The sequence below is a fragment of the Leucopleurus acutus genome, assembly GCF_964270905.1.
Source record: "Leucopleurus acutus genome assembly, chromosome: 11".
Classification (NCBI taxonomy): Eukaryota; Metazoa; Chordata; class Mammalia; order Artiodactyla; family Delphinidae; genus Leucopleurus; species Leucopleurus acutus.
Genome location: NC_139152.1, coordinates 58,313,613 through 58,328,419, shown reverse-complemented (window position 1 = coordinate 58,328,419; position 14,807 = coordinate 58,313,613). Strand labels below are relative to the sequence as shown.

At 42.8% G+C, this 14,807-nt stretch overlaps 1 protein-coding gene across 2 annotated transcripts in view; it reads right to left on the bottom strand.

Annotated features, from left to right (window-relative positions):
• The window catches only part of LGR5 (leucine rich repeat containing G protein-coupled receptor 5), a 119,379-nt gene extending 105,423 nt beyond the window's left edge, over positions 1-13,956 (bottom strand). For both annotated transcript variants that reach the window (XM_082850154.1, XM_082850155.1), the window contains exon 1: positions 13,350-13,956. In XM_082850154.1, the coding sequence (XP_082706280.1) occupies positions 13,350-13,561 (212 nt within the window). In that variant the 5' untranslated portion in view covers positions 13,562-13,956. The remainder of the gene's footprint in view (positions 1-13,349) is intronic.
• Between the last annotated feature and the right edge of the window lie 851 nt (positions 13,957-14,807).

The following is a 14,807-nucleotide window of genomic DNA, read 5'->3' as shown; positions in this document are numbered from 1 at the left end:
TTTTTCAGTTGTTAATATTAAAAAAAACACATTTTTTTGTGTGTGTGTGGTACACGGGCCTCTCAGTGTTGTGGCCTCTCCCGTTGCGGAGCACAGGCTCCGGATGCGCAGGCTCAGCGGCCATGGCTCACGGGCCCAGCCGCTCCGCGGCATGTGGGATCCTCCCGGACCGGGGCACGAACCCGTGTCCCCTGCATCGGCAGGCGGACTCCCAACCACTGTGCCACCAGGGAAGCCCCACATTTTTATTTTGCTGAAATTTTGTTTTTTTTCCCTGAGTGCATCTTTGGCTCTGAGGAAAGGTTGGGTTCCCTATCTCCCTCTTAGTCCCCCTAAATCCATCATTTCTCGCCTGCTGCTATAGCAAGTCAACTGCTGGGATGGAAGCTTCTAAGAGCCCAAGAGGTTACCAAGCTGAATTTACCCCACATACTCAGGAAAAATCGTGGGGATGGGTAAGGTGAAAAATGAGAGGATAAAAACAATTCAAGCCCAGGACCACGAATGGTGGGCCATTCATGAAATCATGTCTGACGACTGTACTCCTAACATTGGGCCACCAGCCCACAATCTGTGACAAAGCCTTCACTCAGTGTCAGCCACCCTGGAGATTTGTGCAGTGTCTACCCAACGCCATACACACACGTGAAAATGTGGAACTTCATTCAATACACAGAATCTTTTACCTGTTTGGTACCGAGGATCAGAGATGAAGGCTAAATTTTACTTTCCTTGAACAGGTACTGGGTGATGCCTTACTCACTTCAAACTTCCCCTTCTTCCTTCCCCTACTCTTGTACCTAGTAGGCATCCTGTTCTCCTCTCATTTTTAACATTAAAAAAATCTTGTTTAATGAAAATTGCATTTACACTTGTAAAACTTTAGGGCAATTGATTTAACTATTTTGGGGGGATAACAACAAGAGGCAACACTGTGTATTTGAAAAACATGGGTTTAGTGTTATGACGACTGTAACACCATGGCCGACAAAACCAATAACATTTAACATTTCATGCATGCTCCACATATGAGGTACTACGCAAAGTTCTTTACATACGTTATCTTACCAATCTTCACAACAATCCAGTGAGGTAAATGTCATTATTATTGCCATTTTACTGATGAGAAAACTGCTAAGCTGCTAAGGTTACTCAAGACAGGGCTGTGAGCTTTGTGAAAAGATGTTCTCGTTTCTGAAGTAGGGGTACTCATAACTATTTTATGAGACTCAAATGAGAAATTAGGGTAAAACTGTTAAAAAGCACTTTTTGATTTTTTTTTTTTTTCTGTTTTGGGAGTTTACAAACAATGCGGTCTACCAAGTTCAGAGGGAAGGGCCTCTTGGTCACCACATTATAAGATTATCCCGGAGATTCAATCAGCTTATCTCACTCTCTGTTATACGTTTGGCGGCACCTTGTATCTTAGGCGTGGATGATGTGCGAGCCTTACGTAGAGTTTAGGGGAACAGAGAGTGTCCCCTAGAGAGGGAAAGTGGTGTTGACTGTCCCTTAGGTGTGCCCCGGCCGTAACGGCTTTTGAAGTTGCCCAGGCACAGGCATGCAGGGGCAAAGGGTGTTTGAAGATGTAGGTGTTAAAGTCATTCAGGTAGAGTATTGCCTATAGAGCACAAGATGACTGCTACTGAAAAGGTGGTCTGTCATTCACAGTTGCCAAGAGCAGGGGGGCACATCGGCCATGCAGGACCACATGGTGGGTAGAAGAAGGAGCGGGAAGAAAGCAGGGGCAGGAGCCTTTACTGTGGTTTCCGTGGGAAGGAATGGGTGGGACAGGCAGACTTGGAATTGGCTAGTTTGAATAATGTCATCAGGCTCAGGGTGTAGGTGTTGCCCCGAGTTATCTGGTACCTGGCCCTGGGGTGATTAGGGCAGGAAATATTGACCTAGTGTGTAAGAGTCCTGCAAGAGCCTGATAAAGAAGGAGGTTGGGGGTGTGGGCTTTGGGTTGCTTGGTTTGCACATGAAAGGCGCACTTGCAGGGGGAGTCGCTGCTATCTCCAGGGATAGCCCTGGGCGAGGCAGTCCCTCCTGGGTAAGCAAGGCCCCAAGATAGCAAAGCATCATAAAGTACAGAAAATGAAAACCATGATTGGTACCTAGGGATTCTGTGTTCTAATCCAGTGAGACTCCTTTCTTCTTTGGTCCAAGAAAATCTACAATTCAAGGGGAGTATAGAGTCCAGTAGTGAAAACAGACAAGCAGATCAAGTATGGTGATCACAGGTGGTGAGTGCTGGGACAGTCTGAGCTCAGGACGATGTGGGAGCATCAGACAGGTTTAGAAAATGGTGGGTCACAGAAAGCTTTCTGGAGGAGGTGATGTTTGAACTGAGTATGGAAAGACTCATAGAAGTTGGAAAGATGAAAAAGAAGAAAGGCATTCCAAGCAGAGACCAACACATGTGAACACCTGGGGAGGCCTGAGACATGGAAACTGCAGGATGTGGTTTGATATGGCTGGAGAGGAGAGAACGTGGGGGGTTGGGGAGGGGGGATTGGCAACAGGGTTTGTGACTGGGGGATGAGGCAAGACAAGTTGATTTTGTGGGTTAAACTAAGGAGTTAAACTCTACCGTGAAAGCCACAGGAAACCACTGAAGGATTGAATGTATGGGAGACGTGAGCAGAATTTCATCTTGGACAAACTCGTGGGGTGGCAGGGAGTGTGTGTGTCTTGGGGGTCTATGCAAACCAAGATAGGAGACTGCCACAGTTATCCAGGCAAAAAGGGAGGAGAGCCAGAATTAATGCAATTTCAGTGCTAGGGGAGAAAGGGAACAGATACAAGAGACAAGAAGGCTACCTGAATTTGGTCAAATTAAAGTCCCAAGTGAAGTTTAAGTTACAGTAAAGACATGTTTAAAGACTATGAACTGAAATTTGGGAAGTTAATTATTTATTCCTCAAACGAAATCTGATTGCTTCTTTCTGCCTGATGGATTTTTTAGGTGATACAGAGACACTTTATCTGTATCTACAGTGGGCCAAAATCTTATCAGGTTGAGATTCAGGCACATACCTAGATATGAACATATAATATGCATAAGCAACAGGATACTTGGTAACATCTAGAAAAGTAACTGGGAATTTTAGAATTCACTTGAGTATCTGGCATTGGAGCGAAAAGGTGGAAAGAAGGAGCATTCAACCGGGGATTTTGGGAGACTTGGGTTCCAATTCCATCCTTGTCAGTTATGTGATTTTTGGGTATGTTGTTTACCTCTTATAAGCATGAATTTCATCATCTGTGAAAATGAAGGTGTTGGCTTAGGTCATCACCAAGGTCTTTTCTATTCTAAAGCCTATGGGTAGACATAGCTTTTGACTCATCAAAAACCTCTGCAACCCATCTAAGTGATTTTAATTCCACTTATTTGCACAATTAGGGTAATGCTCTAGCAATCATGATTAAATTTCAGTTTTGCACTGTGTAACGTGACCTTAGGTATACAGCTTAGTCATTCTGGTAATTTGTGGATAAAAGATTATCCTTTTAGTTCTTTACAGTAGAGCTTACTCTAAATGTAGTTAGCTATTAGTGCGAGCTCTGAATTGGTTTTACTGTAATTAACATAAATCTACCAAAATTAGCCTTTCTCTTCCCATTATACAATTAACTATGTTCTGAGGAGTTTCTACAGCTAAGGCAAAGGGGGCTTCAAATTACTCGGTAATAGTCATTCAGGACCAGACCATATCCACCTAACACTTCTCAGGATTACAAGACCCTGGGGCAGTGGACTTTATGCTCAAGCCAGCAGCTGTAAGTTGGAAGGTGGATCCTTGCTCTCAGTTAATCATGCTGCTAAAACTTCTGAGATCTTCAAATGAGATAGGCTTACACCCTGGGAGAATCTGGTTTAACTAGGATTTCCTTTTGCTAGCCGAGCTTGAAGACTCAATGAAAAAAGATCTTGAACTTCCTCCTGTACTCCGCTGCACTGAGCCCCGGAGAATAACAGCTGCTGGGGGATGGGGGCTTCAGTGAGTTCAGGTCTCCCACCACAGGGATGGTGGCTTCCCCAAGTTAAAATCAAAGACCCCGATTTCAGTGCGCTTAAGAGTTGATAACTTTAATCCCCAAGACTCTTCTTTCTAAACTTCCCTTCGTCTTGTAGATTGAAGCCCTGGGGGGTAGAGTGTCTGAGATAAGGAAAATGCATCCTTCCAGTCCTCCTCTGATACTCTCTGGAAGAGACGGATGGAGAAGGATAAGGACAGACTCAGGAGAAATGTACCAACCGGGGCTGAATGCCTAGCGGAGGTCTCACTGTCTCTCTGTTCTGCCTGTGCTATTTCTTGGGTGGCAGATTTCCACACACCCTTTCCATCTCTCTTGCCATATTTTTCTAGGCTTTACTCTATTGGGCAGACAACACTACTAATTATAGAGTACATCTATGGCTAAATGCAAGCAGGTCTGCTAAGGGTCCCTTCAGGACAAGAAGTATGAAGAGAAAATAAAGAGGAAGATTTCTTATTTCAGTCTTTACTAGAAGACTCCAAACTCATTCTGTAGATTCATTCAACAAACATTGTGAAATAAATGTTTATTGTGAACATCTTAATATATACACATAACAGATGATTAAGGAATGTAGCTCCTTCCATGGAAATTTTTATAATCAAATAATCTTCACCGTATATGTATACAAAAAGTGAAAGGTTATTTTTGTGTTGATAGATTTAAAGACCAATTGATTATGTAACAGAGTTCCTTCAAATAAGTGCCTCACAAGAAAATTTATAACCTAAAAACTTCAAGCGCCATGTGGTATTTTGTGTGTCGAACCAATAAACTCATTAAAATAACATTGGGTAAACCCAAACACAACACAATGAAAGTTCTAACACAGCCCACATTAACCAACCAACTTTAAAATAATATCTTTGTTACGTGCTAAGGTTAAAAAATCAGCAAATTCTTTATATTTTTTCCACTTGAGATCATGTGTGGTTTTCTACTTTCCCGAGAAGTACACTTTTGTGGCTTTTTTGATCAAAGGAAGGTTATTTTTGCAAAGAGACATCTTTTGTAGAGGTCCCTGTTCTACTTAATCAAGGTTTCAAGAAAAAAAGGAGCACAAGAGTGTTTACTAGTTTTTTTAGCAAAACATAAAAATTCTTAGATTCTCTTCTTAGTGTGGACTTTGGAAAGGAAGGCGTGCATGTAAGGTTCGTCATCACTGTGTGTGTGTGTGTGTGCGCGTGTGTGTGTGAGAGAGAGAGAGACAGACAGACAGACAGAGAGACAGAGACAGAGAGAGGCAGAAAAGGAGGTGGAAGGAGGAAATAAAGGAATTTGGCTGCCAAATTGAGTAACAGTTTGAAACACTTGGCTTCCAGTTGTGAAAGATGAGCGACAATGGGGAAAAGTTTGGGCTAACAAGGGACCACTTGAGGAAAGCTTAATCTCCGCTGGCAGGCTGACGAGGAAGGTCAGCTCGGTGCACGCGTTCCCAGCTGGAGTTGGGCTCCCACTGCCAGAACAATTGTCTTCTGCATTGCAGCTTCTGAAGCTAACTGAAGGTGCCTTCACAGCCAGTTCCTCGGTGTCTCCCCTTAAAAGGGTTGGCTCTCCACTGCCATGCCATGTCAACGTTATGTATCATTTCCACCGAGCAAGTGGCACAAAGGAAACTGTTTCTTATTGGTGTGTTGCTGTGTGTGTGTTAGTGTGTGCATGAGAGATGGCTTTCTTTCCCCTTGACCATCACAGTCTTCGTTAGGAGATGAAATCAAACTCCTTCTGAAGCCAAGAAGGGCAAAATGAACATGGAAAAAATGTGCATATGTTAAAAATGAGACACTTGAAAGTTAGGGATTGCTGAATAATTTTTTTACATATATATTCCTTTTCATATTCTTTTCCATTATGGTTTATTACAAGATACTGAATATAATTCCCTGTGCTATACAGTAGGACCTTGCTGTTTATCTATTTTATATATAGTACTGAATAGTTTGTATCTGCTATAATTTTAAATGATTAATGTTCACAGAAAACTACAGTTGAGTGTACTGTTGTAAGAGCTTTTAGAGATTATATCCCGATGTAACCTAAATTTTCTAAACATCAGTTCTTCCTTGAGGAGGTGTTCTTTACATTGAATATGCTTTATAATTAATTGGTCAGCTATTGATTTTTCATGTTGACTTTGTAATACAATAAATGGTTAACACATAGGTTTACAGCAGCAAATGAACTGAAGGACTGAAGAAACTAAATGGATGGTTCAGGAAAAGTTCTTCTTTGTTTGAAGGAGGGACTTTTCTCTGACTTATCCAGATTTCTTATTTACACAGAAGTCTGTATCACTGGCTTAATTGTTAAACTGTGCAGAGCTTACAGAGTGATCGATAAGTAGATAAAACTTTGAAATAATTCTCCATTCTCAATCAAATAAATGATGTGTCACTTCATCTTATCTCATCAGTTTTAAAGGTAAATACAAACTTAAATAAAATTGGCCTATTAAGAAGGTTCATGTCTCTCTGAATTGACAAATAGTTCCAAAGAATTCAGCTACTTTATTTGACACATAGATCTGGTCATAGAAAAAAAAAGAAGTTTCATTTTTAACTTGGAAGTTATTAGTCAGCTGATCACTCTTTATAATACTTGGGCACTACCACAATTTATCTCCGACTTGGAGACAAGAGAAATCGTTTTTGTGGTAGTAAGAAAATGGATATATGAAAAGGTATCTACTAAACTTAAAAGATTGGCCCTAAGCTATATAATATTATTCTCATTTTACTGAAAACTAAAAACTGCATTTCCCAGGATTCCTTGAAGAAATATTTGTGGTATTAGAGCTTCATAAACTGTGTTCCCAAGAAGAAGTATTTCAGCACCAATTACAATTACTATGAGGCATAGCTAAACATTAGAAGGCTGGTTTTCTTGTGTTTCTGGTAAACTGGCCCTGAAGATAATTTCAAAGAGGCCCCCCAAACATTTTGAGCAATGGAAATAGCCTTGCAATAAGCTAACGGGCCCCCCAAGATAGGGATGATAATAGTACCTGTGTCAAAAGGTTGTTGTGGGATGTGGGATTGAGTAAAGTAGCAGCATAATGCCTGGCACTCAGGAAGAACAGTATAAACGTCAGCTGTTATAATTAGTGTCATTACAATAATAAAGTAATTTAGACATGTAAATTCTGGTGTGTTTGTTAAACAAGTCACGGCATCATTTAAGCAAAATACAATTTAATTGTATTTCCAATGGGGCTGAGCCATATTGTGGGATACCAGTAGCCTTGTGTTGTTCTCTTACTTGCAGACAAGTAGTTCTCATCTGTCTTTCTCTGGGCTCTTTTAGCCACTGGGATTTCAGCAGCTGGTTCAGCCAATTCTATTCAATTCAACATTATAAGTATTTACTGAACGTCTCTTCTGTGCCAGGCACTGGTGTGGGCACTTGGGAAATAAAGTAGAAAATTTCCTAGCCTGGCGGAGCTCACAGTCTAGTGAGGAAGATAAACCCTGAAGGAAAGACAGCCCATCATTACCTCCTGGAGAATTATTCCATCTGATTTTAAGGAAGATGGTTCCATGGACAATGGTTGGTTCTTTTGCATACTTTTAAAGTAAATTCCAGCTTTTCCAATCCCAGATTTAAACATTGAGAATGAGGGTATGAGGAAGTACTCCTGCTTACGAAGCATTTTAAAAATAGTTAACCCAATGTGTGGTTAATGGATGTTAACTAGACTTATCGCGGCTATCATTTTCGATACAAATATTGTATCTTTATGTGTACACCTGACACTAATGTTATACATCAATTATATCTCAATTAAAATTAAAGATTTTTAAATTAAAAAAAGGAAAAAAAAAGTTAACCTACTAATTTGAACACCCTGTTAACAGTCTTTTAGCATTACTACTAGATAACATTATTCCATATTGTGAAATCAAATGATCAACATTCTTCTACCTACCACTTTCAAATAAGGCATTTCCACTGGGCTCAATCAGTGTAAAAAAAAAAAAAATTAACTTAAAGAGGTGGGAGAAAATGCCAGAGATTTCAAGAATGAGCCTGTTTCCTACCATGTCACCTATGGAGAACCAAATTAATTTTGAATTATGAAAATTTTTATAAAAAATTCCACCACACAGCCTATGCAATGTCTCCTTTTCCCAGAGTTAAGGAGTTCCATGGGTGAAACTGAGCATGTAGTTGGCATCTATAATGACTGAATAAAACTGTATATCGAAGCTGACAGATCTGGGAATAAAAGAGTTGTAGTAGGTTGGAACTCATGGGTAGTTTAACAAATGAAATCCTAAGGTACATCAAAAATAGCAATAGGACTAAATTATCAGCTTGGTAAGTAATATATCAGTGGTGGCTCTAACGCCAGTCTGATTCATTTTTCTACTACAGAATGAGACTGTATAAAGGAAAACACTGCACCAGGAGTGAGGAGGTTGAATCTCATAGGAAGGAATTTGCCTTCTCATGAAGAACTCAATTTACCAGAAATATCCACTTGTGGGTGTTTACAAGGAAATGTGCCATTTAGCATTATTCTAAATTTATATAAATAACTGAACAAAACCAAAAGAATTACTTCACAAAATTGCTCAGTGCAGCACTCACTACTGTTTTTCATTTCTATATTATGGCATATGATTTGGTTTAATTGGAAACATACTTAAATTTACAGCTAAAATGACTTAAATGTATACATTCAATAGAAGAAATATATAAAATGCTTTATTAAGGTAAGTAGATATTAGGTATCAGTTGTAAAACTATAAATATTCCACAATGTCTCTAATTTTATGATAGTTAATTGTTTACTTGGTTATTATGTCTATGCTTTTGACAGTTACATGTTTTGGAAATTAAAAACAAACAGTTCAGTTAAAAACTTTGAGAAATTATAGACTAGTTTTGTGTTTCTGAACCTTTTAAAGCACATCCAAGTGGGAATGGTTTCATTATTAAAGTATAATTTTATTTAATTACAAAGGTTATTTTTTTGTTCCAATCTTCTAACTCATTTGTGACTGCCACCTTTCGTTGCAGATCAGAACTCTGCCTTTACTTCGAAGAAAATGTGTAACGGGAAAAAAGATTGAAGATCTGATTGAGGATCATGCTTACTGTATGTAAAAATTCATTATTGTCACAAAAACTCTGCCATGCACATGTTGAACATATTCAGTAAAATATTTATTCTAAATCTACACCACAAAATTGTTTGAATCAGAGCCACTACTTAAAAAAGAAATCACTCAGACTAACTCAGTCACTTAGTTTCAATAATTGCCCCCATAACAAAAACACTACTAAGAAAACCCGGGCATCCTGAAGAAAAAGAAAGAACTTCATTAAAACGCAGAAAAGTCACTGATATTATTATATTTTTAACGAATTTTGCACGTAGGTTGTAGAGCAAACTATGAATTTTGCAACTGACCTAAACTGTTGTAACAATTAAGGCTTTTGTAACCATCTCTAAAGTACAAAATTTTCCTTCATTTAAAATAATTTTCTTTGCTTGAAGAGAAGTAGAAATATATTAAATAATTTTCAAGGAAGAGTCTGAAAAGTTTCTTTAATTTTGAAACCGTATCTTAAGTGCTTAGAACACATGTATGACACCAGGGCATCCTTAATTAGTTATAATTGAGATTTTTGATTGTTTTTTTAAATTAAAACTAGTTTTACCAGTTATGTGTAAAATTAAATTTTGTTACAAAGTTACATATGGAAAAGTAACCAAACTACATAAAAAAAAATCTTTCTCTTGGTTCCTTTAGCTTATGTGACATAAATTTGCCTGTGGATGAAATGTTCATGTCTTTAAGCAATAGCAGGGAAAAACTCAGTTTTCGTTTAAAAATAAAATGGCTGTTCTAGATCAATAAAGAAAAGTATATTTACTATAGTAAGATATTCATTAGGATTTAGTTTTCTATTTGGATGCCACACTAACTGGATGAAAGATACATCAAAGTAGTATAGGGAGCTTACTTTTAAGACCTTATTAGCAAAAATGTCCACATTTGATGCATTAAAATAACTTACCTATAGTAAGATTAGATGCTAGCACTACTTTCTTTCTGACAGATCACTACTGCTAGGTTGAGATGCACTAAACGTTGGAAATATTGTCTGCTTTTATGTCTTAACCTTGGTGTGTTCCTTGTTTTCTGCTGAGTGAGCTTTATTAGCCCCTGTTGTAAAATCAGAGCCCATAATCACTGGAAGAGAGAAACAGAGAGAGAGAGAGAGAGAGAGAGAGAGATTAAGATTGAAAATTTCTAGTGTTTATACCACGCATGTTCAGTGGTCCAATTACAGATCCACTGGAGAATGCAGTTCAGTAAGAAAAGAGAGTTAATGTTTGGACTGGCTTAAGACTTAGCTTTTCTGGGGAAGAAAGATTCTAAAGCTGTACATAAACAGCTCTAACCTTCTATGAAGAGACTGAAGAAACTTTCTTTACCTACGAGTTGGACTAGCCCGTTATCAGATTGTGGCAGATATATTTGCCAAACGTGTACAGCTGGAAGTTGCTACCATCAGTCTGAAGAAAATGAAATGCTTGTTCTTTTCTGGGGAGAGGAGGAAGATTAAGAGATAACATTTTCACTCAAAGAAATGGTGGTAACTTATTACAAACAATAAAAGATAGTAGTCTGGTCTTTCACCCACATCAGTCTTTGCACACTGCAACTTTCTCATCAAAGCTTAATTACCACTGGGCCCCAGTGGAGCGGGGCTGTAACTTCGTGTTCCCATTTAAGAGCAAAATGAAGTTATCTCTTAAAATAATACAACCAGTAAAGCACATGCTTATTTATTTGAATATGAGTAAATAAAGATTTCTCTTTCAGGTTGTGAGTGCACAAGTGAAGGAGAAATGGTCACTTAATTCTAGGTGTAACCAAAAGAGGGCACCATCTACCCTTAATGTCGGCACAGAGTTCCTGAGGTTGTCAAAACAAACCCCCCAACCTCAAACCCTTCAACCCACCAAGGCAGGGCAACCGATGGCCTCTGGCATTTTGTACTCTATAAGGAGACCAATTCTGAAATTGCCCATCACGAAGAACATCAGTTTGGTTATTTACTTCAGGACTGATTTCTACACTTAGCACTCATATTCCCTGAAATGTTAACCATTAGATGCAAGTATTTGACATTTCACTGTGACACTTTCCACAGACACTCTGAGTTTAATATTTTATAGGACAATAAGAACATTTCCCCTTAGGCCAGGATACAGGCTGTCATCAAATAGCACGAGAAAAAGCTGACAATTAACTTCCTAATGGTATCTTAACTCCAAGGGGTTATCCATAATGATAGATAGGGAACAGTGGCAGTCAGATCTCCCCAGCACATGGAGGATGCAGTTAACTGCATTTGAGGTATGTGGGAAATGATTTGAAGCAGTATTTTACTTACACCAACTTTTAGTAACAGAAGCCTAACAAATGAGTGAGAGAAAAAAAGTCATGACATTTATTTTCTGTATCCTTAAACAAGTTTTCTAACAAGTGTATTATTTAAATAGGTAAACGTTTGGGGGGAATGTACAACTCCCTCGTGTATGGCCAGTTTCTTCAGGGTGATAGGGAAGAATAGTTCTAGGCTCTTCAGTGCAACTGCCATCCGCTCTCAGAAATTCACGATACAGGAGAATATGTGATTCTTGAAACACTGAGTTTAGCAGTTAAACCCAGAGACTAGAGATGAATAGTACAGACATTTCATAGTACAGATAGTTGTTTAGGAGGAGGAAATGTGAATTCTTAGAGAATGATCACTTAAGCGAGCAGATTTCCATCACTGTAAAAATATCACTACACCATGCAATTAAGTGCCACTGAAGGGAAACCTGGTGGGGAAATAGAGTAAGTTTATAAACTTTTCAGATAGGGAAAGCAGCCAAAATAGTTTTATGGTAGGTGAGGAAGGGACTGCCGTCTACTAACACTAAAATCTAGCAGGATAATCCCTCCCTTTCAACGCAAAATCAAAGCAAGTAAAAAAGAATGTTTTTTTTCCTTCCTCACTCTGTCTCTAGAAAAAGAATCACTATCTAGTGTAAAGCGTTGTGCAAGCCTCTTCATGTTTCTTCCCTCCAGAAAACAACTAAACAGAGGAAAGACCGAGTTCACAAACATCCCAACTCACTCCTGCCAAGGTACATCAGAGAAGCCGAAACTGGGATTGCCAGGGTTTGGGGTGGGCTCACCGCAGTGCCTCGAGTTCAAACCTAAACGTGTAAGCTTGTGGCCACGAGTGCCCCTTTTCCCGAGTGGTCCCGACCCCTGGTCTCTCTGCGCGAAGGAAGCGAGCCCCAAATTCTCCACAGGGCGATGGAGAGTTGTCGCCTTGGTTCCCAAGAATCGGGTTCCTCCTGGGTCACCACATCCACCCGACCACCTGTTACCCTCCGGGCCTGGATTTTCCAGAGACCAGATTATGAAATGAGCCGCTGCCTCGTCTCCGTAGTTGGGGTTTGGAGTCTGTGGTGGGGGGACGACGGGCTGGGAGGATCCCCGAGGGATGACAGAGAGCTTCAGGTCTCCACTTGGGTGTCTGCGCCGCTGTTTACCCGCCCCGCCGCCTTCAGCCCACTTCCCTTTCCTCCCCCGGAGGAGGAGATGGTTAAAGATTACACCGTGGCCGCGGGCACTTCAAAGGGCGGCTCGGGCAGCCAAAGGTAAAGATAACGTCCTGGCAGCTCTTATCGGTTTTGTGGTTGCCACATTATAATCACTTCATTTAAAAAAAAGGGGGGGCGGTGGGACAGAAAGAAAAAGAAAATAAAAGAAAAGAAAAAGGTTACATCACGCGACTGTGCAAGAGATGCAGAGTAAGTTCCTTTGGAGCTGGACGAGTTGGAGTTCTCCTTTGGGGAAATTTTTACAGCCCATCTCTTCGTGGAACGCGACAGGACAAGGAGGGGAGGTTGGGGCAGGGACCAACTGGGAAGCCTGCCCTTGGGTTCCAGGCTCAGGGGCACAAATGCCCACACTGCAGGCAAATGCCTCCAGTCGGAGGAATTCGCGCGGCGACCTGCCTAGAGCTGGACCGCAAAGCTGTAGCGCACTAGCGCTTTCCCGGGTTGCACTTGAAGACGCTTCTCTGCGGGCCTAGAAAGTGCGGGCGTGCTACCCCGAGACACGTGCATTTCCCAGGGGCCCAAACACGCCTGGCCAAGACGCCCTTTGCAAACTCGCCCGCCCCCTCCAGAGCAGGCGGGAGCCGAGGAGCCCCCAGCCTGGCCTAGGGCCCGCCTCCTTTCCTCCCTCTGTCCCCTTTCCGGAGCGGAGTGGAGGCGCACTTACAGGTAGGAGGTGAAGACACTGAGGTTGGAGGGCAGCTCCGAAAGCCCCAGGTCGGAGCAGTCCACCCTGAGTAGCATCCTGCCGTCCGGCTCGCACTGACAGTGCGCGGGGCACCCCCGCAGCAGCGCGCCCGGCCTCGGCGAGCCGCCCCCGGCCGCCAGCTGGAGCAGGACGGGCAAGGCCAGGAGCAAGCCGACCGAGGAGGTGTCCATGGTGCCCGGGCAGGGGGCCGCGAGCGGGGCGCGGCGGGACGGTAGCGTCGGGCTTGCGGCGGACGGTGGCGCGCCAGGCGCAGCTCGGCGGGCTTCTGCGGCTCCGCGGGCGCCTACAGCGCGGGGCGCAGCGCTCCTGGCCCCCGGCGGGGGCGCCGAGGAGAAGCGCTGCGGGGCCCGGCCGTGCCCCTGCCGCCACGCGGGCCTCGGGAGCGCCCTGGCTGCAGCCGCTGCGGGGGCCGTGCGCGCTGCTGCTGCAGGCGGCCTGCTCGGTGTGGAGCAGCATCTCCGCTCGCACGCTCGTTTTTTAAAGCGCTCCAGCCCGAATCGCGCGCCCAGTGACGTCAGCGCAGCCCGGCTTCCCAGGCACCCCCCGCCTGGCCCCACTTTCCCTCCTCCGACCCCCTCCCTCCTTTCCCGACTCCGCGGCTTGGAGGCGGCTGGCGGCGCGAGGTGCAGACGAGTTCTCAGCGCTCGAGCTTTGCCTCCGGGGCGCGGATTCCGGCGCTCAGCACCTCAGGAGGGGCAGGGGACCCCCATCCCCACCCCCACTCCCTCACGCGTCCTGGCGACCCAGATCAGAGAGCCGAAAGGGACCTGCTTCAGACGGACGCAGACAGACGCGCAGGGGCCGAGGGATGCGGCACGCTTCCTCTAAGAACACTTCAAATAATGGAGGGACTACATGGAGTGCTTTAAAAAAAAAAAAAAAAGACTACAATTCAATCCAGAAAAACAGTTACACTAACAGGGTAAGGAGGCAGGCGTCCCCAGGCGAAGGATGGGTGGCCTTTTTGATCCTTACCTCAAGCCGCCCTGTCTGGCTCGCTTTTGCCCTAAAATCGAAACGCTGGGCTCATCGCTAAGTAAATACAGCTTGTGAGCAAGCGCTCCAATTCTGTCTAATCCACGGGGTAAGAAGTCGAAGGGACTGTTTTTTTTAAGTGATTTAGGATCCTCTGGAAGTCAGTCACCTTTAGTAAAGCAATGCGGGACAGACAGATAGATGGGTGTTTGCTTTTGTTCGGCGGCCTTTTCATCCTAAGTGTCCCCGGGTTTTCTAAGTAAGTGCAGTCCCACCCAGGTGTGAGAACCATTGCCAGTGCAAAATGCGTGTTCTCACACTCTTCAAAAGTGTCCTGCAGGGAACCCGCAGGGGAGAGGAGGAAAAGGACTCCGGGCTTTCTTGGAGAAAAGGCCTCGGTGAGGAGCCAGTCGACGTCTGCAGACCTGAGTGAGTGGCTGA